The sequence below is a fragment of the Anopheles merus genome, chromosome 2R, assembly GCF_017562075.2.
Source record: "Anopheles merus strain MAF chromosome 2R, AmerM5.1, whole genome shotgun sequence".
NCBI classification, from domain to species: domain Eukaryota; kingdom Metazoa; phylum Arthropoda; class Insecta; order Diptera; family Culicidae; genus Anopheles; species Anopheles merus.
The window spans coordinates 4,133,172-4,155,733 of record NC_054082.1 but is presented as its reverse complement, the minus strand read 5'-3'; the positions used below and the strand labels follow the sequence as shown (position 1 = coordinate 4,155,733).

Below are 22,562 nucleotides of genomic sequence, written 5' to 3'. Positions count from 1 at the left end.
TTCACCAGCTCGTACGAGTGCACTTTTTTCCCAATTCCCATCGAGCGGGCCAAAATCCAAAGTTGATGAATATAATTCCAAATTGAATCCCGAATACTTTCGGCACAGTGTCCAAATCAGAAGCGGCAGTTGGAAAAATTTATTTAGAAAACTTTCTCCCCCCCCCCCCCCACACAATGGCGCTTTATCTGGCAAGGAGAAACCTCCCTAACTCTCTCCCTCTCTGAATGCCAGTGCCAGAGTTGACGGTGAGGCATCGGGAAAAAGAAAGAGGCAACGAAACAGAGAAAAAGGCGAATCTCTTTGCAAATAGTTTGGCACAAAACTTTTCCAGCTCGAAGAGCTTTATAAAGTGCACCGCATTGTGTACAACATCGTCGTACATGAGGACGGCCAGTTGCGCCAGCTCAGAGCGCAAAGCTGGGCGCCGGGTGCGGGAGCCCTGACGAATGCAAAGAGGTCACCTGCTTCATCAATTTCTTATCTTCACCTGTGCCTTTACAAATGCCAGGGCTGTGTGTGCCACCATTGTGTGTGTGTGTGTGTGGGCCCCTTTTCCAACGGACGAACAACAGCAGCAGCCTTTCCGACGATCCCCGATGTTCCATTTGCTGGGTGACATTTTTGGAGTGAAAAGAAAACGAAAAACGGCACAGCCAGCCAGTGGTACGTGGTACAAACCGCAGTGCGCAATAAATCATCTGCGGGTAGGATATTAACGACACACCGGACCCGCCAAAAGAGCCCGACGCTGTGGCGAAGGACACTGTATTGCCATCATCATCCCACTCTCCTCCCCTCCCCAAAAACTGCAGCTCCAAGATCGACTTTGGGCGCTCGCGGTTCCTCCCAAAAGTGCTATAAAACAAAAACTTTTTCCCCGTCCCTTTGTGCGAACGGAGTGGCACACTGCCGTACGCGTTTGCCGATAGCATTTTTCGGCACACAGTGCGAGTGCGGGGCCACCGAACCCCTTCCGAGCGTGTTGCCATCCTCCTCCCCCGGACGGCAAAGCGACCCGCTTCATTGTAAAAGTGCAGAAGTTAAAATGAATTTCACCAAAGTTTAATGAGGTGTGTACAGTCGGCCGTGCAGCAGCGATCTCGGGCCATCTCGGGGTAGCTGGGGGGTGAGGGGGGGGGGCTGCCAGGACGGCCAGAAAGTCTTTGACAGGCCTGGTTCCGTACCCGTGCACCAGTGTGCTGCTGCCGAAAGTGTGGACCGAAAGCGCCGAACCAAGCCGTGTCGATTATCACGAAAAAGACGACAAAGGGGACGGGCAGCGGAAGGACAAGGACAATGGGTAAAGGGGAAATGGGTTGCATCCTTCGCTTTCCGGTACTTTTCCTGGCGTAGCGGAAAATACAATTGTGGTAATGCGGTGGGCTCTAATTCATGTGTGAATGTGCTTTCTCGTGAAAGCAGCGCTGCCAGTGAAAACGCTCCAAGAGTTTCTGTGCCACCCTGCCAGAAGACCCTGTGTGTGTGTGTGTGTGTGTGTGTGTGAGGGGGGGGGTCCCTTATCTCGTCTTTTGCCTCATCCAAGACGGGAGTGGGAAAATGTGCAATGGAAATGTGCATAGTTTATCTCGCTGCTCAAGCGACTGACGAAGGAAGGAACGATTCCTCCCCCCCCCCCCTTTCCCGAGCTTAAGCCCGACAATACCATGGGCCCCAGGAAATGCACCGACTCCACACTCGCTCGGGGCCGGAAATGCAGCCGGTGTGAGATAGTGCGATGAGAACGGGGGAAGGAGGTGAAATTGCATTGTAAATTGGAAGATTTATATATTCCATTCAATGGATTCTGCTTCACTGGCAAAACCAGGCGGGGGGGGGGGGGGGGGGTGAGTGTATTGCAGGCGACATCATTTTGTTATTCGCCTTTAGCCGCCTGTAACTCCCCTCCCTTCCAGCCTGCATTTTCACACCAAACTTCTTTGCCTGCTTGGATGTGGGGCTTTGCGCGTTGCTAAGGAGCGGGTTTCCCTCCATGGCTGCTTCGTCACCACCATCACCAAACGAAACTTTTCAACGCTCATCCTTCGCAGCGGATTTCGGGAAGGGAGGCGCACGTGCCGAAGGAAATGCATCTCGCCAGTGTAGTGTATCACGCTCGTAGAGAGGGAGAGAGAGAGAGAGCGATCGTAATTGAATAGATTTAAGTGACACATTTCGCCACATGCTGATAAGAAGTGGTTCCTTTGCGTATCGTTATTTTTCTCTTTTTATTGTGTGTGTGTGTATTTATGCTTCGCACAGCAGGCTGCGTTCAGGTGTGACGCTGTTAGTGCGCCATATTTTTCATTATTCTGCTTCTGCTCATGTGTGTGTGCAGTCGTGTGTAAAGTGCAGAGGATTTACTATCACTACCTACCTGAAATTGCATCTACATGGCAATCACAGTCGTACAGCTTCTCTGGCAAAATCGAAGAACTGTTGTGCAATGCCTGACAAGATGCTATCTGGAAGCATCGTGTCTGATGGCTCATGTTTCTTTAGTATGTAGTCGTGTTTATTCTTCACTCTGAATTACTCTCTAATGGAAATCGCAGTTCATTTTTGTGCTTTTTAGCGACAAACATTGGTCTAGATGGGGTCTACAATTAGACAACACAATCGTCCCATTTTAATGAGTAGCATACGTTTCTATAATTTAATGGTAACATTTTATCGCAAGGATGACATAACAGACAACCCAAAACCTCATTTTATACATCAACAGTGCATAAAATTGTTAAAAATATTTCCTATAAAAACTCCGCTTCAAACCTGCACAAAAAGCACCATTCTCCCCTAATAAACCGCTCAAACGTTCCATGATGATGATAAGCTCGTGCAATCATCATCGCAATCAACCCAACCACCTCCAGCAACCGTCCGTTCGATCCTCCTAAAGCCAGTCACAGTGAAAGGATTGGGTGCCGCGACTAAATATCCCTACACCAAAGTTGTTCCTATTTATAATCCTAATTTATATTCTTTCCCTCAAACGACTCCACCGACTAATCCTACGAACGATGGTGCGCATCCCTCCCTCTGCCCCCCCCCCCCCCAAAACCGTTAGCAGTCCGTCTTCGGCCGGCTGCCGGCACTGTCCTTTCGGATAATCCTTTCCCTCCTCCTCGGGACTCTAATCGGTGGTAATTATTCATTGTCGATAGAGGATTTCGCTATCCCCCGAGTCGTCGTTGCTGGCAGGCTCACGAGTCGGGTAAAACTCGGCCTCCGGTAAACGGATTGTCACCGCACTTGAGTTTGTCCCTTTTTTTTTTTTTTTTTTGTTTTGGTGTTACTCCAGCTTCACTCGCACTGATTACAGATCCATTTCGCACCGATCGATCCCGGGGAAGTGTTGGGGAGTTTTTTTTTTTGTTTTATTTGCTGCGTTTTTTTTCCCGATAAACGCTAGAAAGAAAAAGGACCAAACAACCTTCCCTTTTAGGGGGCACTGTGTACCTAGACAAATAAAATAATCCAAAAGTAAACGAAAGCCTCCGCCCGTCCGAAATCGAGAATTGTCAGAAGTTTTAGATTAATTAAAAATATATCCCCATTACACTCGCGATCCCCATCCGGATCCCCTTTTGCCACAAAGTGCCCTCGCCCCCCTCCAAAGTGGGTCGGATAATCCTTTCGCTCGAGGAGCCCCGTGCCCCATGAGAATGGGCACGAAACAAATGAGGGTTGCCCGGGATCTTGACAACGATTTGTGTTAGGCAAGCAAAAGAAAGTTGAAAAGGACCAGTGCGCAGAGCTAGATGCTGGACGGCTGCGGTCACCCACATTCTCCACCGTGGATCTACCGGCGCTGGGGAATGACGCCGTTGCGAAAAGATTGATGAATTACAACCACTAATTATTCTGATCGGTACAAATGGTACTCACTTGTTCGGTGCCGCTTCACCCCAACCTGCGTGGGTTGAAGTTGTTGGTTGGGAAGTGGAAAATACAATACAAAAACCACCACCACCACCACCAGCTCCCGTTGTTTAAGCAATGGAGTGTAGAGGAATGAGAGCAGTGGAGAAGAGCAAATACCACACTTGTACAGCACTTGCAGTGTTCAGCAGCAAAAGCCAACAGAATGGGACTCATCCTGAATGACTTGCCGAGGGGTCCCGCACCTTCCCAACACACACACACACACACACAGCAGGAGTCGGGATGATGATAAAGACGTTTCCTGTTTTATTGCCATCGGCTGTACGGCTCGGAACTCGAACACAACGCTCGGTTTTCTTTCAATTGGAATCGATTTTTATTTATTCTTTGCTGGTTTTATGGCACAATCGAACAGGGGGGAATGAGTGTTTGTTTAGCTTTTTTTTTCTTTTACACCAGCCCTTTCCCCAGCTTTAATTCCTCCCGGTGTGGCCGCGGGAGAGATGTTCGTGATGCACGTTCTGCATCGTCCCTGATCGTCCTTCCATCGTTGCGCCGCCATAGAGCCATAGACAGCACACGCTTGGATGGTGCGCTTTTTCGATCCCCGGCCAAACGACTGCCACCCCTCCCGCCCCCCCCCCCCCTCCCCCACCGATTTACCCCCGATAAGAACTCCATTTCTTTTGCGAGTTTTCCACGCTCTCGTTTCGCTCGCACAGAAGCCGCACGGTTGCAGCCGCCTTTGTCTGCACCTGGGTTGAAACGTAATAAAAGGATGTGATTTATTTTTATCGTTGCAATGAAAGCATTATCTGTGCCGCCCTTTTTTTTACACCACCTCGCGCCCAGATCTTACTGTGTAAAGAATTGTTGTTTACGGGTTTTTTTTTGCACCATCTCCTGTGGCGTCCTTTTCGATGGCGATAAGCGCCGCGGAGTGCGGAGGATATTGGGCGAATAAATCATACGCTCGGTGGTCTTCGAAGCGTCTTCGAGCTAGCGACCAATATTCGAGCTAGCAGAGCAGTGGACGGAAATGCAATCATTATAATAAATGCAAATCATAAGCGATAAACCGATCGAACCGAACGGATGCAACGAGCTGCAAAACCGTGGTCGAGGAGGAGGAAATGGTGCAAGTAATCATAATCGCTGACAGTAATTAAACGCAATGTGCATCATTGTTGCACTGTTTCGGGACGGTATTTGAAAGGATTCGGCGACTATGGGGAGTTTTTTTGCAAAGGCACTTTTTAAGGTATAATTATTAAGGTCTTCTTCTTCTTATTCTTATGTTTGGCCCAACAATCGTTGTCGGTCAAGGGCTGTCTGTACCCACTGGTGAGAAGTGAGCTTGGCTTTCACTGGCTTCACTGGACTTCGACAAATTCGGAATCGACTCCAGAAGATAGGTCCCCGCTGTAATATCCGGAATCATTCGGAGTCGTCCGGAGTCGTCCGGAGTCGTCCGGAGTCATTCGGAGTCGTCCGGAGTCGTCCGGAGTCGTTCGGAGTCACCCGGAGTTGGAGTCGTCCGTAGTCATCTGGAGTCGTCCGGAGTCATCCAGAATCGGCTGCAGACGGAGTCATCCGGAGTCGTCTGGATTCGGCCGAGGTTGGCTTGTATAGAAAGTATACGCGCAAAGTGAAAGACAAAAAAACACAACGAAAGGAAATGTCTAATCACAAGCACATTAAACCAAGCGGCTCCTGTTGACTCCGGACGACACCGACTCCAAACGACTCTGGACGACTCCGAACGACTCCAAACGACTCCGAACAACTCCGGACGATTCCCGACGACTCCAACTCCGGGCGACTTCGCACGATTCTGAACGACTCCGAACGAATCCAAACGACTCTGGACGACTCCCGACGACTCCAACTCCGGGCGATTTCGGGCGATTCCGAACGACCGGATATTACATCGCGGACTTATCTTCCGGAGTCGATTCCGAATTTGTCGGAGTCGGATCGGAGCCGACTCCGGATTTTTACCAACCAGACCGGCCCATTAATATTAAGAAGAGGGTTCTCAGTGCGCGTGGCTCATTGCCTCGTTATTTCGTTGTGGAGGGTCATTTTGACGTTACCCTCAGAATGAGTGAAAGTTCAAGTCCCGTTTTGACTAGAAAATACTAACTGAAATAAATAAAATTTCTACTGATTTCTTTTATTGATTCTTGATTTTCGGCTTTGAAAAGAATATAAGATTTAAGTTTTGTTTAATTGCTAAAAAATGCTATTTATCTTAGCCTTCACAAAGTCATCTACAGGCCACATAACAAGCTCTTAACGGTCGCAGTTTGGATTCCTCTGAATTAGGACATTGAATAATGTTACCGATACAATTAAACCAACCAACCACTCTAATTATACTATATAAGTCTGGATAACGGAGAATTCAGACAATCCAGAAAAAAAACAGGTTTTCCTGTCAAGCTTTTCAAAAGCTCAAAGATAAGCCATACCCTTTTGTTGCTTGTTGAATGCTAAGAACTGTACAAAGACCTGTACCTGTAGAACTGCACCTTACTTCATTACGAACATACTGATTTTGGGATTTTAATGATTGAAGCATTTTGAAGCCATCTGCAAACTGTTTTGGGATTCAAACTGAATTAAGTTCATCTGGAAGCAATCTGGAAGCACATCGTTACTGCTTAAAATTGACCAAGCTGCTCCATTCTCCTCCAAAAGACCTGAATGTTTTCGGTTGCCATGGATTAAATAATTAATCAAAGCAAACCAATTAGGCTTTCATGTCTTACAAGCTTTTAACTAGCTCAAAAAAAAGCACTTTGACACAACAATGCAACCAAATCCTCTTTTGTGCAAGTGCAACTGCAAGTGCAAAAGCAAGCAAGTCCCCTACTTAGCTAGTTAAACACTGATTGCCACTGTATAAAACATCAAAAAGGTTCAGTTTTTTCTTCTTCTCGAAACCACAGTCAATCCTTTCCCTTTACGCTAATGTGACATCATCTCTTGACATTTTCTGCTGCACTGAGCTTCAGTTTGTCCAATTTTCCCATCATCTCCCCACACTCTTTCGCGATCCGTGCAAAAGGGTCAGCTTTTTTTTTTTCATCGCATTTCAGTAATTGCCATTGAATCCGTCGTTAGCCGTGTTTTAATTATCAGCCCTGTGCTTCAGTCCCGGCACAACTCCCCCAGAGGCAGTTGTTTTAATTAAAGTTTTGCCTTTGGTTGCAAAGATGAATTAACAATTTGCGCTGCGTGTGAATTATTTCGTATGATTCGTCGGCTTTTCGCGGGCCAGTGCATTGGGTGTAGTGATCTGTAATTGCACGGCCGCGCGCCAACCCTCAAACGTTGGGTGCAAATGACTGTTTCAGCTTAGCAAAAGATTCTTTGTCACATCATTCTTTGCGCCACATTTGCGCAATGCGTTCTGTGGCAGTGTGGCAGTGAGATTGGGGGGTTGCTGCGATGCAGTGACGTGTTGCTTTTCAAACGCTCCTCTGACTGCGTCCGAAAGCACACACTTATCTGCGCACGGCAACAACACTCCAACGACAGAGAACGGGAATACGATACGAGGGAGTGTTTTGCGCTGTTGTTACAACACACACACACACACCGACCCCACAAGCTGTTGACGTGCCGTAATTTAGTAAATCTCATTCCATCCCGCCACCTGCATATAAAGCCCGAACGGACGCGACCGAACCGAACAAAACCTATCCAACTGTAACCTTTTCTGGGTGGCGTGCGCGCTCGTTCACGGTTTGTGTATGTGCATACCTTGCAATTAAATTCGTGTAGTCACAGTCAAGTGCAGCGGTGTTCCCAGTGGACCCCACGTAGTTTCTTTTCATCTGCATGGGCGCCCCCCCCCCCCCCTGTTTTGGGGAGCCACGGCAGTGGAACCATTCCCCTGGCCATTGTTCTTGTCGGTCACATTTTAATATCCTGTGCGAGCTCTCTTGCTCTCACACTGCTTCACTCCTGTGCCAGTAAAACTTTTTAACATTTTCCCCCATTTTAATTAATGATAAGTGTTGGCTTGTCCTTTCTTCTCTCTCTCTCTCTCTCTCTCTCTCTCTCTCTCCCTCTCGCTAGAAACTTTAAGAAAACCAGCTTACCGGCTTACAGCTCTACAGAAGCGACGACAGCGATGGGACACGGTCCGTGCTGGAGCTCGAGGTGGAGAGTGTTAGCTGCACTGGCGTTTTTCCAATGTGCCATTCTAATGGTACAATCTGACGCACCGAGACGCGATGCAAATGTAAGTTGATTGAGCGTTGGTGGTGTTGATCTTGCTGATCGTGTCCTTTGTTGCGAGCAGTACCCTCCACCGGAGTTGCTGGAGAAGATGAAACCAATGCACGATGCCTGTGTCGCTGAGACGGGTGCATCCGAGGGTAAGGGAATCTGTGAAACATTCCTCACAACGGGAACCACCTTCTAATCGTATCAAAAACACACTACGTCACACACACAGATGCAATCAAGCGGTTCAGCGATCAGGAGATCCACGAGGATGACAAGCTGAAGTGCTACATGAACTGTCTCTTCCATCGGGCGGGCGTGGTGAACGATAAGGGCGAGTTCCATTACGTCAAGATACAGGACTTTCTGCCCGAATCGATGCATCTGATCACGCTCAACTGGTTCAAGCGCTGTCTGTATCCGGAGGGCGAGAACGCCTGCGAGAAAGCGTTCTGGCTGAATAAGTGCTGGAAGACGCGGGACCCGGTGCACTACTTTTTACCGTAGTGAGCTTTTTTTAGTGTCCTTTTTTTTTGAACTACAAGGTTTCTTTATCCGTAAGCCTTGGGAGCGTTATTTTGATTTGAGCGAGTGGTTGAGTACAAATGTGTGGGATAGTTGATACATTTAGCTACAAAGATTACTAAGTATGAGATATTTACATTCTTGTGGTAACTCATGAGGAATCCAGGGGTCAGAAGAATTAATGTAGAAAGAAAGAGGAAAGCATTCTTAAGCAAAGGGATACCAAAGTGTAATCTTTATATGGAACTAATTACATACTTACTTACACTGCGCCTTGGCATGCTGCAGGAGTATCCGAAACCGATCACGATCTCGCGACTTCATCTATCAATTTGTTATCTTAAACGAAAGCAGTTGTACCATGTGTTGAGACCGACCCTAAATGCTTCATAAGGAGGAATTAAAGTTTTGTTGGCCCCACGTTCTTATAATACCTACTTGCCTCATTATATGCTTTATTAATAATTTACAATAACACAATTATCGATCAGATACAATCGTTCCTCTCAATACTATATTGGGGTTAGAGGTGGGACTCATCATCATCATCATGTCTCGGCCTCTAATAATGGACCCTTCCACACTACCTTGGCACTTCAACTTAGGCTATACCACGCTAGCTCTGTCTCTGTGAACCTACAAAGACTTCGTCCCGATTCATTCAAATAAAACGGCCAGCCTACAGGAGCCCACAGGATATCGTCGTTGTATCAGCTCTTGAATTATCATTCCACACACTCGAAGCACTAACGTCCTTCTGCGTAACTTCCTCTCCAACGCGACCAAGAGGATTTAGTCAGTGAACATACCTTAAAGGCATCTTGGAGGAGAACTGCTTCCTCAGGTTATTAATTGAACGACCGGCAGCCAACATCCTTGCTTGTAACTCAGCTTCCATGTCAATGCTGACCTTTGACCCGAGATAGGTGAGTATTTGGACGACTTCAAAAGTGCGTTCACCTATCCTTTACGTAGTTTTGGGATTATAAGTTCTCTGCCACAGACCAATCATGTCTAAATGTATATCCGCGTATGCAAGGATCTGGGTTGTCTTATAAAAGTTCCATGTTCCCGAAGATTCCAGAGATCGACCAGTCCCTCGGTGGTAGCAAAAGGCTCTGTGATACTGTTAATTTCTCATGCTTTTAATTTCCCGACACTAAATTGACACCGACAGTCCTAATTAATCACATTATTTCTCGTCCATCTTTAACTACACATAAACCGCCTATGTTATTACCCATCGCTAAACTACAATTGTAACAGCAATGCCGGGAGGCACTCCTGGAAATTCAATCTTAAAAATTCCACTCCAAAAAAAAACCATCAAACTTCCAAACCAACTTGGTTCAGTTCGGTTGTAAAGAGCACTTTATCTCCTCGTAACACTGGAGGAAAGTTAGGACAACAATGGTTCTTCAATGGGTTTATCGGCCTCCAAGGGGGGAGGATATATTTCCACACTTCCTGGCATCGGAATGATTAGAGAAAGCAATCTTCAGTCCACCAAAAAAAACCGTCCTCCTCCTCCTCCAACCTTCCCTCCGTGTCTTCGCATCTTGATGCGTTCCTTTTTTGTCGCCGTGTTTGCTGCCCGTGTGCCTTCTTTTACCAGCGCTCGTCCGGCCCGCGGGCAATGGGTAAGAAATTAAAACTTATTATCAGCGCCTAATTACGCCTCTCAAGCTTGGTAAGGGGGCGAGGATGGGGGGGGGGGAATAACGCCATCCCTCAAGAGTCGCAAGAACGAATGCTGCCCCCTCTTCGGACCGGTGTGAGCGATGCAAAATTTGGAATATCATTAATCAAAGTTTCGGACCAACGGCGAAGAAAGAATATGACCAACGTTTTCCATCCCCCCCCCCCCCTCCCCAACCGGACCGGATGGCTGCGGGATAAGAGTCGCAAAACTCTCGCTTGGTCGAGAACAACACCAGCGCCCAAAAAAAAAAAAGGCTCCAAATTATCCCTCGCGAAAAGTTAAAGCGAAACAACAATAACAACGTCAATCGAGCTGTTCGTTCGTCTCTGTTAACTAGATGCTGTAGTGGTTGGTGGAAAAGTGGCAAGAAGCGAACAGTTGACACCAAACCGGGACGGGGCAAGCGTTGCAATAAAAGTGAGAAAACGAAAAGTGTATACAGGCAAAACAGAAAAGAAAGTAAGGAAAAAAAGGACTAAAGGCACTGTGAGCCAACACAGCGGCACCGATATTGCCAAGTGCAGTGGCAAGAACATGAAAACACTGTAAAACTTCATCCCCCTTTCTGTCGCTCTCTCTCTCTCTCTCTCTCTCTCTCTCTGATAAAGTATCGCCGTAATCAAGCAAATTAAAATGTAAATGAAGAGCCGGGCGGTACAAGTTTTACGCAACTGTTGGCCACTCGTCGTTGGGTGCGGAACGCGCGACGGTCGCAGATCCTCCAATCGCGCATCCATTTGGCTAATTAAAAAGAGAAAAAGGAAGCATCAACCCACCACCGCCCCTTCCGTGCAAAAAAACCCCTTTAGGTGCAGCTTCGGTGCAGTACAGCAGAGTTCAAGAGGTGTTGCATTGGGGAGTAAGCGAACCTTCGCAGTGATTCAAAGGGGGCGGATGTCCCTTGGCGGATTCAAGGAAGCGTATACGTTTGCTCTACCTTATCTGAACTCTTTTCTTTAGGTATGTATGGGGAATAAGGACTTTGGGAATGGTATAGGCATCATTTGTGTGTCATTTTCCTGCTACTAAAGCTGAAGGTACTGGCCTGTGCTATTGGGACCAGGTATCAAGTCATCCAAATCTCCTTCCGAACCTAATACACCCTGTCAAAATTTGATGCAACTCCTTGGAGAACGTTCAGTAGGAATATGATTTTTTTGTTGAAACTGCGGAGAACTAAAACTGCTGCTTATGATGAGATTGCAAGAGCTTTACGAAGAATTTTCTGATGTACTGGTACAATAGATAAGACATTGGGGGACATTGCTCCTTAAACTAATGTGCTGCTATCTTTGCTAACTAGAAGGAATCTATAAACATTGTAATTAGCAGCGAAGGCGTCTCGGGATTATAGACGATCCTATACAAAGAAGCAGTTATTGGGATGGTGCGCCTTGGTTTCTTACGTTTGTTATAGCAGTTCTTCCACTCATCGTACCCTTTACTATTCCAATGTTAACTTCCATCGACATCTTTGGGGCAGACGAAATAACTTAATACTCGTTAAATTGATTATATGGAACATTCAAACTGCCAGAGATTTGCATCAATTTTTCAAGAGGACAGCGTAGGAGCTGCCGGATCAGAGCCATCCGTAAGCGACCTGGAGTCGTTCGTATCTACCCGTACCGGTAGAAATAGGTTCAGTCGGTGCAATGATTCCAGTAGCTGCAGGTAAGCATAAGCGACTTGTAACCCGTTGGTACGGCAAATTTGCGTCGGTGCTTCAATCTACTATGGCCCCGTTGATGGGTCGGAATCACGCATGCTTTCTTGCACCTACTGATCCTTCAGTTCAACTCGAACAAAATATTAGCGCATTCGCTGCATTCCACGGCCCGGAATCGATTCCGATAGGCTTACATGGGCTAAGATAAGTAAGTAGCTTTAAACTACATTTGTATTTTTAGAATTGATCGTCCTTTCCAACATTTTGCTATAAGCTTTGTCCAATTGGTCCGTACTTTGAGAGCGACTGTTGCCTATTTTCAGATCAGTCCTCGAAGATGATACTACAAAGAAGTACAAGAAGTTAAGATTAGTTGCTGTAACATACATTTTTTCGTCCTGTATCGATCTACAATCCCATCCGAACACAAGATATTGTGTTTTTTTCTGTAGCAAATCCTGTAATCAATCAATGAACTGTTAGACCATCTGTGTAAATATAAAATTTGCTCTACAAAATCATCAACAACAACGAAATGCCATTACAAACCAAGCTACGAAGATACAGATTTCTTTCTGGTGGAAACGGACAGAGAGAACATGCGAAACGCCTCGAAAGAACAGACCCACCGACCATTGGAGAGCATCCTTACCTTCCAAACACTGGACACACATCGCATCGATTAGAAAAAAAAACACGATAAGAAACACTGTAGGCTTGTAGGGTTCAATAAACATTGATTTGTATTATACCGATCTCGATGTTACATATGATCTTCACATCCGGGAACCTGCTCGGAACCAAAAACCGGTGGCGTCCCGTACACGTACACCAGAGGATCGCTTAGCAGTAGAGGAAGGCGATACCGCCCACCCTCACACACACACACCCTCCCCTTTTAGGCCTTGACGGCGTATCGGCGGCGGGGGAACTTCGCGCGTTTACGCTGCTCCTTCAGCGTCAGTCTCCTGGCGTCACGGTAGGACAGGGCCTTGCGCATCGCGCGAGTCTTCTTCGGGCGCAGATCCAGCGGCACGTACTTCTTGCCCTTGTACAGCTTGCGGAGGTTCTCCTTCGTCTTCGTGTTCATCACAATGTACACGCGTGCGATCGCCTTGCGGACGACACGGATCTTGGACAGCTTCGACGGAGCACCGCCGGTGACCTTAGCCACGCGCAGATTCAGCAGCTCCTTCTTCAGGTCCTCCAGCTGCTTGGTCAGCTCCTTCTTGTCCTTCGTGCGAAGCTCGGAACACTTTACTTTCACCATTTTGCTGGTTTTGTGGGGATTTTCGCTACTTTTTCAAGAAGCACGCGATTGAAACACCTCCGGTCACAATCGGCAGAAACGTCGAAAAGAACGGAAAGCAGCACACCACGACACGCCGTTGGTTTACAGTGGTGCGGGTTCACCTGACACTGCATGCGCACACACCGTATAACAGTTTCCGTGTGTCTGTTCCGCCCCTTGCGAAGGGAATCCAGCGGTAACACGGCGCACCTTCGCTAGTCACCTCGGCAATTGCCAACTTTTCAACTCGCCCGGCTAGCCACGGGCGCCATTTTTTCGTCCGCCTGTCAATTTGCGTAGATGTAGTTGTCAGCAGAATGCAAAATCACCCATCGCTTTGTGCGTGTGTGTGTGCGTGTGTTGTGAGTGTTGTCATCGCAGCTTCATAAACTGTTTTGTCAGGCAAAGATCTTTGGAAACTCTGCTTGGCTGTGGGGGAAAACAACCAAATCTATTCGACGATTTAAGCCGTAATCTCTCACCAATCGTCAAGATGACTGTGGCTGACGCGTCCCGTGAGAAAGCGCTGGAGGATTACCGGAAGAAACTGCTAGAGCACAAAGAGGTCGAATCTCGGCTGAAGGAAGGTAAATACAGGGGGTTGAGGTTAGGGCGCTGACGATGACTAGCGGAATAACACTACGGGAGAAGTCTTTGGGGATCCTGTTTTCACGGTTCACGGTTGATTTTCCGCAGTTCGAGAAACGCTGAAGGAGCTCACGAAACAGTTCGACAAATCGGAAAACGATTTGAAGGCTTTGCAAAGCGTTGGCCAGATTGTCGGCGAAGTGCTGAAGCAGCTGACGGAGGATAAATGTAAGAAACTGGTTTGCCCAACAGATGATGGAGCGTTGTTACTAAAATACTTATTCATTTCAGTCATCGTAAAGGCAACCAACGGCCCAAGATACGTGGTGGGATGTCGTCGCCAGCTGGACAAAACCAAGCTCAAATCCGGCACGCGGGTAGCACTGGACATGACCACACTGACGATTATGCGTTACCTGCCGCGAGAGGTCGATCCGCTGGTGTACAACATGTCGCATGAAGATCCGGGCGAGGTTACCTATTCGGCCATCGGCGGTCTGTCGGAGCAAATTCGCGAGCTGCGCGAAGTCATTGAGCTGCCGCTGCTGAATCCGGAACTGTTCCTGCGCGTCGGTATTACGCCCCCGAAGGGCTGTCTGCTGTACGGACCGCCCGGCACCGGTAAAACCCTGCTGGCCCGTGCCGTCGCTTCCCAGCTCGACGCCAACTTCCTGAAGGTCGTGTCGTCGGCCATCGTCGACAAGTACATCGGTGAGTCGGCCCGTCTCATCCGCGAGATGTTCAACTACGCCCGCGATCACCAGCCGTGCATTATCTTCATGGACGAAATCGACGCCATCGGTGGGCGCCGTTTCTCCGAGGGTACGTCCGCCGATCGTGAGATCCAGCGTACGCTCATGGAGCTGCTCAACCAGATGGACGGGTTCGATTCGCTCGGACAGGTGAAAATGATCATGGCCACCAACCGTCCCGACACGCTCGATCCGGCCCTGCTGCGTCCGGGTCGTTTGGATAGGAAGATCGAAATTCCGCTGCCGAACGAGCAGGCGCGGCTGGAGATTTTGAAAATTCACGCCGCCCCGATCGCCAAACACGGTGACATCGATTACGAGGCGGTGGTCAAACTGTCGGACAACTTTAACGGTGCCGATCTGCGCAACGTCTGTACCGAGGCCGGACTGTTTGCAATCCGTGCGGAGCGCGAGTACGTCATACAGGAAGATTTTATGAAAGCCGTCCGCAAGGTGGCCGACAACAAGCGACTGGAAAGCAAGCTGGACTACAAACCAGTATAATTCTTTCGTAATCCCCCGTTAGACTAACGAACACGCTGATGGAGCTCTCCTTCGGTTCGTTACTTCTAACGTTAGCGTTTTCGTATCATTAAAACATTTAAGTCATGTAATAAAAATCCGCTAAAAACTTACTGCTCAACGGTGCTTTGCTTTATTTCGACTTTTTCGATTCCATTTTTATCTTCTTCCGCTCAAAGTATTCCGTTAGGTTGTCGATCGTGTGCTTGAACAGGGTGGAGTAATCTCTTACCTGCTCAATCGTCACATCCTTGAATTGATCCTCAAAGTTCTTAAAGAAAGGATGATCATCGCACGCCTTAAATGCTCGCTTTTCAGCGCAAAACTCATAAACCAACATTCGAACACGCTTGTTTTCCTTATCCATCGTCAACAGCATCAATCGCAGCGAGGCACTTAAACCCGCATTCAGTATGATTAAACTCTCATCAATCGTCAATGGATCGTACAGCTCACTGGCGTCAGGCTTATCGTACGACACTAGAGCCACCTCGACCATGTTCTGCACGTAGCTTCGCACAGCGCAAAGCATTCCACTGCCTTCGGCAACCTTTTGGGCCGTAAAATCGAGGGCGGGTTCCTTTAACGATAGTTTACAAAGTTCCTTTCCTTCGCTGACGTCCCACAGCCGAAGTGTACGATCGCCTGATACCGAGATCAGCTTCCCGCTGGGAATGATCTCAATCCCTCCCACGTACTCCGTGTGCCCCAGACAGAAACATTCTATATTGTGGCAGTCGGGGTACGCACTGACCTTTATTTTCTCATCACGATCGCTCGTGACAATAAACCTAAAAGACGAAACAGCAAAAAGCAATTTAGTGCTCGAAAGTCATTATTATTCTGAACAGCGCTCACTTACCGCTCATCATCGCTAACGGCAAGCGCCAATATTTGACTCATGTGTCCTAGAATCCATTTCGGTTGCGGTTCCGACGTTTTGTCCAACACACCAAACTCGAAACAATCGCTCTTGTCCGTGCCGAACAGAACGCCATGCTTTGGGACGAACTTCATGCACACGATCGTCCTCGCCGTGGTAATGTCCTCGCCCAATGGGGCCGAACATAGCTTCCCTCCATCTTCTTCCCGTAGTTGGTAGCGTCGCCACGTTTTATCGCTCAGGGAGACGGCCAACACCTTCGCTGTTGGACAATACTCGAACGTTACAACGTTGGCCGGGGTTGGTTGTGTTTGATTCCCGCTCGGTTCGTTGCCGGCATCCGTATTCTTAGCAGGCACTTTCTGCTCTACGGTGATCGTGTGCAGCACAGCTCCATCCGTGGAAAAGAACACTATCTTATCCTTGATGGCGGCAACAATGTAGGAGGAATAGATTTTTAAATCATACATTTTTTGAGCACAAAAACCGAAACTGTTCTGTCTAGCGTGGTTCTGGAAATACACACAGCCAGCCCACTGACAGCTGATTTGTTTACATCGCTACCGCGGTTGACGTTTCACTCGGTGAACCAAGATGATTATACATCCGGAAATATTCAAAATAAAACCTTTCCGCGATCGAATATTTCCGACGAATTTCGTGGTTCTGCGTAATTTGAGCATTTTAGGAAATCACTCTCATTTCTCAATTACAATTTCACTTTCTTCATATTACTAAAAGCACCGACCTGCATTACCAATGTGCGCCATGTCAATAAACCTCGGCGAATTCTTTTTTTTTACTTTGCGGCATCGTATCAGTCTCCCCCTATCACTTTTCAAACAAACTTCACAAAACAAACGGAGAGCAAAGATTGCTGCGCTGTTCTGGCAGCCTTTTTTTTGGCTAAAGGTAAATATGCGGCTTCCCGGTTTCCCTGGCGATAGCGAAACCGTTATTCGGAAGCCATTCGATAGGCCTTTCGGGTGTGCGTGTGCGTTGTCTGGTGGGCAGTGGGCAGGCTCCTTGAAGAATGGGTTTGATCAGCAAGTGTTGCGTTTTTTTCGGTCTTGGATCGGTTGCATATTTTGTGCGGTAAACATTTAATAGCGCAAAGCGGTTTCTCTGGAAAATCCTCTTTTTCGTATTTTTACAAAAACCAACTTCTTCCTCTTCTTGCTCCTCCCCCTGTTCCACAGGTGGTATTACATCGGCCGACTGTACGAAAGCAAGCGAAAGTTCCAGAACGGTGAGCTAATCGTGCTGACCGGAGCGAACTCGGGCATCGGTTGGGCGACACTGCTCGAGCTGGCCGACCGTGGCTGTCATCTGGCGCTAGGTGTGCGCTGCCCAACAGTCGGCCAAACAATCCGCGACCGGGTGCTGCATCAGTGCCCGTGCGCAACGATTGACACGTTCGTGCTGAAACTCGAATCCCTTGCCAGTGTGGTAGAATTCAGTGAAAACGTTCGCAATCTCAACAAACCGCTGTACGCGCTGATCAATAACGCGGGCGTGTTTTACGTGCCGCCCAGTGTCACCGAGGACAAGCTAGAGTATCTGTACCAGGTGAACTATTTGGCGCACTTCCTGCTGACTCTGCGCCTACTGCCCGCCCTCAAGCAGCACCCGTCCGATAGTCGCATCGTGAACGTGGTTTCGCAAGCCCACCGCTCGGTGGCGGAAATACCGCCGAACGACCGCTTCGGTGGCTCACCGTACCCCGACACAGCGGCCAATCGGTTCCGGGCGTACGCGTACAGCAAGTTTTGCTTGGTGCAGTTCTCCTACCGCTTGTCGCAGCTGCTCGCCGCCAGCAGCACGAACATCCCCACCGTACACTGTATCGATCCGGGCAACGTGGAAACCCCAATCTATCGTCACTTCCCACTGCTGGCGAATCGGGCCCTTTTCTGGCTTCAAAAGCCGCTGCGAATTTTGCTCATCAAAACGCCACACGAAGGCGCCCAGGGCATCCTGTACGCGGTACTGTCGGAAAAGAAGCCACCCTTCTACGTGCGCCGGTTCTGGGGCCGCGAGTCGAGCGATTTCGACGAAATCAATCCACTGGTGCGCAAGGAAGCGCTCGCCGACACGCTATGGAAACGGAGCCGGCAACAGTGCAGCCACCATCTGCTGGAGATGACGGTGTAGTGCCCCCGCTGTACGAGGATCGCACCAAGGGGCTGCGGAAGGAACGGCTTTCATTTCGCTTTACCTCCATGGAGAAACCATCCGAGCTGAGCCGTTGCCTGGTAACGATATGCGACGTGAGCAATGTTGAAGCACACGAGTCATCCTACCTTGGCGGTGGATCCAGCGAAGAACTTTGGATCACCATGGGGACAGCCCTGACACCGGTGGATTGCTATGTGGAGCTTCTGCTGCAGCAAATGTTAACGAACGAGCAAAGCAAATGTACGATCAGCAGTGCCAAACGCGGTGACGTCACGTTCACCATGAAGCTGGTGCGCATCGAGGGACAAAAATATTACTACCAACTCACCGTCCCCGAAACGCTCGCGCTGGCCAAACAGTACAAAGAGAATGGCGTGAAAATGTTCTCCAAATACCCGTTGTTTGCGCACGCCTACTTCAACCAGGCGGCCAAGTGTTTGCTGTCCTGGTCGCCGATCGATCAGCTCGACCCGGCCATCGAAGGCGCCGCCACGATCGAGGAAATGCAGTCCCTGCTCGAAACCCTCTACCTTAACATTGCGGCCTGTCTGATCAAGCAGGACCGCTACGACGAAGTGCTGCACGTGCTTCGCTACACCGATCAGCAGGAACATCCCTCCCCGAAGGCAACATATCGGAAGGCGTTGGCACAGTTTAAGGTAAAACGGTTTACCGAAGCGCTCGCCACACTCGAGCGGATTGATTACGCGAGCAGCAAAGAGTGTGTCGCGTTGCACGCGCAGATCATACAAACGCGCCAGCAAGAGGACAGCAAATACAGCTCAATGGTAAAGAAAATGTTCGCTTAAACAGGTAGCTATACTTACACTCTATACGTACACGATAAGCAATAAAATTAGCTTCTACGATTAACGATAACTTGGCTTACACGTTTAATAAGGTACACGTTGTTGGTAAGAGTTACGTTCGTTTTACAACTTGGTAAAGTAAGAGGACAGCGGTTTTAGCTTCTGCTTGACCGGCGACGTTACTTTATCGCTTGAATTGGCTGGCCGCTTTCGTTTCGTGCTGGAACTGGCCCCACTGGCCACCACGACTAATGCTGGTTTACTTGTGGATTGTGAAGGGACCACCACCTCGAGACGGTTCAGTTCCTGCTGCAACCGCTTCGCTACATGATAATCGTTGTGCTGATCCAAAGAATCGAGCGGGATGAACTTACCACAGTCAGAGCATTTGGTGTGGTTTTCAGGTACCTCGTCCGCTTTACTGTTGCTGCCGGTGGCCACTTCTGCGCTGCTGGAGCGTATAGATTCGGGAGAAACTTTCGACAGAAATCGAGCGATTGACAAGTTTGCCGACGGTGCGCCACTGCTACCGGAACTTGGCGCTGCGGACACGATTGCCTTGGACGTTCGTTTGGCGGGAAGTGGCGATTTGGAGGTCAATTTTGTTTTTAAATCATTCCGGAACTCATCTCCCTGCTGCTGGCTTAGCGAGAGCGCAAAGTGAAAGTCCTGGTGTGATTGAAATTCATGTTCGGGAATCGGTTTTTTACACTGTGGACACTCCAGGGTTGGTTCCGGGACCTGAAAACTGTACTCTGCATACGTTTCTTTGTAATCTGGTTTTGTAGCGGCATTGCTTCGCTCCACGAACGATGCTTTGGAAGTGGATGGTTTCTCTTCTGGTGGGTCTTCCGATTCATGTATGGTGGAAGGTGCAGATATCTGAACATCACGCTCCATTCCCGACTCTGGTGTTTGATTCTCTTCCTGTTCTGGTACCGCTAGCTCCACAGTATCATCCAGATAAGGGACGGCTTCAGCTTCATCATTAGTATTCCCCTCTTTCTCTTGCTCATTTTCAGTGGCTGTTTCTTTCTGGACATCACTTTTTGACTTCAGGAACTGTTCAATACCTTTCTTCGGTTTAGCTGCTGGCTCTATCGACTCTACAGTAGAAGGAGATTTGCTTAAATCTCCACTTCCAAGGGAAGACTCTTTGTTGATGGCACTTTTCGGTTGCAAGAACTGTGCAATACCTTTCTTCGATTTACTTTCTGGCTGATTTACGTCTTCCGAAGAGCTAGATGCATTTGTCGTCTTCGCTTCACTCTCTGTTTCTGCACTCTTACTGACAGAAACGGGCGCTAAAGCAGACTGACGCTGCAGGAAATGCTGAATAAGCCCTTTCGGTTTGCTCGGCTCCTCATTTGATGCATCAGAAGAGCTAGATGCATTTGTCGTCTTCACTTCACTCCCTGTTTCTTCACTCTTACTGGCAGAAACGGGTGCTAAAGCAGACTGACGCTGTAGGAAATGCTGAATAAGCCCTTTCGGTTTGCTCGGCTCCCCATTTGATGCATCGTTCCCCTTTTCTATCTGTTGCTGCTCTTCTTTAGAAGTTCCTGCTCCCTTCGGTATCTCAGTGACGACATCCGGTGTTTCCCCCGACACACTTTTACGACGTTCCGTCTCGCGCGGCTGTTCATCCGCGTTGGCCGCTTTCGATGTGTAGCTCTGGAACATTTGCTTAATGCCTCCACCTTTACCCGCCCCGTTCGGTTCAAACTTCCGCGCACTTATGCCCAAAAATTTGATGGGATTGTGCAGTGCCGTCGTGGAGTTGGACGCGAAGAACCGCTCCGTGTTGCGCTTGATTGCATCCAGCGCGTCGGCCGCAATGCGCTCCGCATCGTACGCAACCAAAGCGATGCTCCTCGTGCTGGACACGTCCACATTATCGATCTGCTGGCTGTAGCTCACCGTAAGCTGCTTCGCCGTGCGATTGTTTTCGTCCAGATCCTTCTCCAGCCGCTCCGTCACTTCCGAGGCCAGCTCGTTCAGCCAGTGGTGGAGCGTGGCCAGCCCGGTGATTGCATTCTTCCCGGGAAACCGCTTGCAGCAGCCGATGCTTTTCGAGTGAAACTTGGCCGTCACTGCCTCCAGATCGATGCCGCGTGCCATCAGGTACATCCAGCTGCCCATCCGCTGCTCGAAGTGCTGCTGCAGCACGCTCTCGGGAAACTGTACCAGCTCCGACATGAACTTGATCTTCAGCACCTCACACACCTGATCGCCCAGCTTGCCGCCCAACCCCTTCACCTTCTTCAGCGGCAGCGTTTCGTACAGCTTCGGGATGCTGTTGATCGGCAGGATCGTTTGCTTGTTCGGCTTGTGGAAGCCGGCCGTCAGCTTGGCGAGGATTTTGTTGTGCGCAATGCCGGCCGAACATTCGAAGCCCGTCCGCTCCTTCACCGCCGCCCGTATCTCGTTCACAATCGATGCCCCGACCAGCAGCTTGATGTCGCTCTTCTTGTACTCCAGTCGTTCCTGCGAATTGCTCTCCGCCGTGCCGCCCGCCGGATCGAACGTGTTCGAGAGCTTCGTGATGAATTCGCCAATGTTTTCGTACCCGACCGCAAACGTGTTGGCGAGCTTCTCCGGCCGCAGCTGAAATTTGCCCTCGTTCATCTCGTGTATCCGCGTCAGCACGCGTTCCGTTATGTCGAGGTACGCCTCATCGATGCTGGCCCGTTCGAGCAGTGGCGTGAAGCTTTTCAGCACATCCGCGACCTCTTTGCCCGCTTCCCGGTACCGTGTCAGATCTGCCTTGCCACGAACCTGCGGCACCTGTGGCAGTTCAATTTCGGGACAGTGCTGCTTCGCTTCAACTCCGCGCATGTGGCGAGTGACTCCCTCCGCTCTGGCGGGATAGTTCACAGCGATGATGCTACAAAAGGGGAAAACGAAACCGCATCATGTAGCTCCTTTCGATTGCACTCACACTGTGCCACTTACCCCCCACCCTGCCAGGGGTTGTACTGCACCACCGCTATCGGCTTTCCCCTGATGGCAGGATTCAGCTTTTCCTCCACCTGGCAGTAGAAACAATCCATATCGACCTGAAAGCAGCACAGCATGAGAGGTGAGCATATTCTAACACTGTTCTGTTCCACACTACTTACCAGCACTACCACCCGGTCGAACTTGTTTTTAATATTTATAGTTGTTTTCGTGCTCATTTTGTTTGTTTATTTTCGGGTTTTCCTACATGTTCGACAACACAATTTCACAACGACCTGCTCGCTTTTCCGTCCCAGATTCCCGCCTGAACTGAGCCGTTTGACATTTCAGCCATTCCGCACGTGTTCGTTTACAGTGCTGGGTTGGCCAATTCGATGCATAAAACGGGTGTACTTGTATCAATAAATCCATGTAAACGACTTATTTTATCCTCAAAAACATTAAAAACTCACTCTACGCTTGATCATTTCTAAAATAAACGCTTATCACTGACTAAACCGTGTCGGATTGTGGTGCGCGTGTTCCACTAATCCTTTGTTGACACTGCCTCCCCCCCCC

The 22,562-nt window shown here is 48.9% G+C and overlaps 7 protein-coding genes and 1 long non-coding RNA gene across 11 annotated transcripts; 5 read left to right on the top strand and 3 right to left on the bottom strand.

The window, feature by feature from the left end:
• Positions 1–7,589: 7,589 nt before the first annotated feature.
• Positions 7,590–8,803, top strand: LOC121588811 (general odorant-binding protein 83a-like). Of its 3 annotated transcripts, none has more exons than XM_041907186.1 (4): positions 7,590–7,644; positions 7,975–8,140; positions 8,201–8,276; positions 8,357–8,803. In XM_041907186.1, the coding sequence occupies exons 2-4, from the start codon at positions 8,030–8,032 to the stop codon at positions 8,629–8,631; spliced, it is 462 nt and encodes a 153-aa protein (XP_041763120.1). In that variant the 5' UTR covers positions 7,590–7,644; positions 7,975–8,029; the 3' UTR covers positions 8,632–8,803. The 3 variants fall into 3 exon arrangements, with proteins under 3 accessions (XP_041763120.1, XP_041763121.1, XP_041763119.1); XM_041907187.1 differs by having other exon boundaries at positions 7,597–7,638; XM_041907185.1 differs by lacking the exon at positions 7,590–7,644 and having other exon boundaries at positions 7,669–8,140.
• A 1,908-nt stretch (positions 8,804–10,711) lies between these two features.
• LOC121590533 lies at positions 10,712–11,826 on the top strand. Its single transcript, XR_006004430.1, has 3 exons — positions 10,712–10,810; positions 10,960–11,311; positions 11,383–11,826. It is a non-coding gene; the product is annotated as an uncharacterized LOC121590533 (long non-coding RNA).
• A 914-nt stretch (positions 11,827–12,740) lies between these two features.
• LOC121590532 (60S ribosomal protein L35) lies at positions 12,741–13,398 on the bottom strand. The gene has a single exon (XM_041910302.1). The coding sequence runs from the start codon at positions 13,288–13,290 to the stop codon at positions 12,919–12,921; it is 372 nt and encodes a 123-aa protein (XP_041766236.1). The 5' UTR covers positions 13,291–13,398; the 3' UTR covers positions 12,741–12,918.
• A 227-nt stretch (positions 13,399–13,625) lies between these two features.
• On the top strand, positions 13,626–15,286 carry LOC121590516 (26S proteasome regulatory subunit 10B). Its single transcript, XM_041910280.1, has 3 exons — positions 13,626–13,898; positions 14,008–14,127; positions 14,191–15,286. The coding sequence occupies exons 1-3, from the start codon at positions 13,805–13,807 to the stop codon at positions 15,153–15,155; spliced, it is 1,179 nt and encodes a 392-aa protein (XP_041766214.1). The 5' UTR covers positions 13,626–13,804; the 3' UTR covers positions 15,156–15,286.
• On the bottom strand, positions 15,284–16,889 carry LOC121590517 (tRNA (guanine-N(7)-)-methyltransferase non-catalytic subunit wuho). The gene is made up of 3 exons (XM_041910281.1): positions 16,805–16,889; positions 16,036–16,722; positions 15,284–15,964 (listed from the first exon to the last, which is right to left on the bottom strand). The coding sequence occupies exons 2-3, from the start codon at positions 16,524–16,526 to the stop codon at positions 15,307–15,309; spliced, it is 1,149 nt and encodes a 382-aa protein (XP_041766215.1). The 5' UTR covers positions 16,527–16,722; positions 16,805–16,889; the 3' UTR covers positions 15,284–15,306.
• LOC121590520 (short-chain dehydrogenase TIC 32, chloroplastic-like) lies at positions 16,881–18,309 on the top strand. 2 transcript variants are annotated; one of them, XR_006004427.1, is made up of 2 exons: positions 16,881–16,968; positions 17,256–17,350. XR_006004427.1 is itself a non-coding variant. In XM_041910285.1 (2 exons), the coding sequence occupies exons 1-2, from the start codon at positions 17,090–17,092 to the stop codon at positions 18,208–18,210; spliced, it is 1,017 nt and encodes a 338-aa protein (XP_041766219.1). In that variant the 5' UTR covers positions 16,990–17,089; the 3' UTR covers positions 18,211–18,309. The 2 variants fall into 2 exon arrangements, 1 of the variants encoding a protein (XP_041766219.1); XM_041910285.1 differs by lacking the exon at positions 16,881–16,968 and adding an exon at positions 16,990–17,151 and having other exon boundaries at positions 17,256–18,309.
• LOC121589794 lies at positions 18,279–19,043 on the top strand. The gene has a single exon (XM_041908951.1). It carries the CDS (start codon positions 18,279–18,281, stop codon positions 19,041–19,043), a length of 765 nt encoding a protein of 254 aa, XP_041764885.1.
• Positions 19,044–19,082: 39 nt separating this feature from the next.
• Positions 19,083–22,446, bottom strand: LOC121590511 (DNApol-eta). Its single transcript, XM_041910269.1, has 3 exons — positions 22,166–22,446; positions 21,999–22,102; positions 19,083–21,930 (listed from the first exon to the last, which is right to left on the bottom strand). Exons 1-3 carry the CDS (start codon positions 22,220–22,222, stop codon positions 19,167–19,169), a joined length of 2,925 nt encoding a protein of 974 aa, XP_041766203.1. The 5' UTR covers positions 22,223–22,446; the 3' UTR covers positions 19,083–19,166.
• Between the last annotated feature and the right edge of the window lie 116 nt (positions 22,447–22,562).

Bases quoted from the DNA above. Each gene is read 5' to 3' on its own strand.
- LOC121588811 (XM_041907185.1), top strand. From the start codon at position 7,904: ATGATAAGTGTTGGCTTGTCCTTTCTTCTCTCTCTCTCTCTCTCTCTC. The intron at 8,141-8,200 runs GTAAGTTGATTG...TGTTGCGAGCAG, and splicing joins CACCGAGACGCGATGCAAAT to TACCCTCCACCGGAGTTGCT. The intron at 8,277-8,356 runs GTAAGGGAATCT...TCACACACACAG, and splicing joins TGAGACGGGTGCATCCGAGG to ATGCAATCAAGCGGTTCAGC.
- LOC121590532 (XM_041910302.1), bottom strand. From the start codon at position 13,290: ATGGTGAAAGTAAAGTGTTCCGAGCTTCGCACGAAGGACAAGAAGGAG.
- LOC121590516 (XM_041910280.1), top strand. From the start codon at position 13,805: ATGACTGTGGCTGACGCGTCCCGTGAGAAAGCGCTGGAGGATTACCGG. The intron at 13,899-14,007 runs GTAAATACAGGG...GATTTTCCGCAG, and splicing joins CGAATCTCGGCTGAAGGAAG to TTCGAGAAACGCTGAAGGAG. The intron at 14,128-14,190 runs GTAAGAAACTGG...TATTCATTTCAG, and splicing joins GCAGCTGACGGAGGATAAAT to TCATCGTAAAGGCAACCAAC.
- LOC121590517 (XM_041910281.1), bottom strand. From the start codon at position 16,526: ATGTATGATTTAAAAATCTATTCCTCCTACATTGTTGCCGCCATCAAG. The intron at 15,965-16,035 runs GTAAGTGAGCGC...TTCGTCTTTTAG, and splicing joins GCCGTTAGCGATGATGAGCG to GTTTATTGTCACGAGCGATC.
- LOC121590520 (XM_041910285.1), top strand. From the start codon at position 17,090: ATGGGTTTGATCAGCAAGTGTTGCGTTTTTTTCGGTCTTGGATCGGTT. The intron at 17,152-17,255 runs GTAAACATTTAA...CCTGTTCCACAG, and splicing joins TCGGTTGCATATTTTGTGCG to GTGGTATTACATCGGCCGAC.
- LOC121589794 (XM_041908951.1), top strand. From the start codon at position 18,279: ATGGAGAAACCATCCGAGCTGAGCCGTTGCCTGGTAACGATATGCGAC.
- LOC121590511 (XM_041910269.1), bottom strand. From the start codon at position 22,222: ATGAGCACGAAAACAACTATAAATATTAAAAACAAGTTCGACCGGGTG. The intron at 22,103-22,165 runs GTAAGTAGTGTG...TGCTGCTTTCAG, and splicing joins TCGACCGGGTGGTAGTGCTG to GTCGATATGGATTGTTTCTA. The intron at 21,931-21,998 runs GTAAGTGGCACA...CCCCTTTTGTAG, and splicing joins AACCCCTGGCAGGGTGGGGG to CATCATCGCTGTGAACTATC.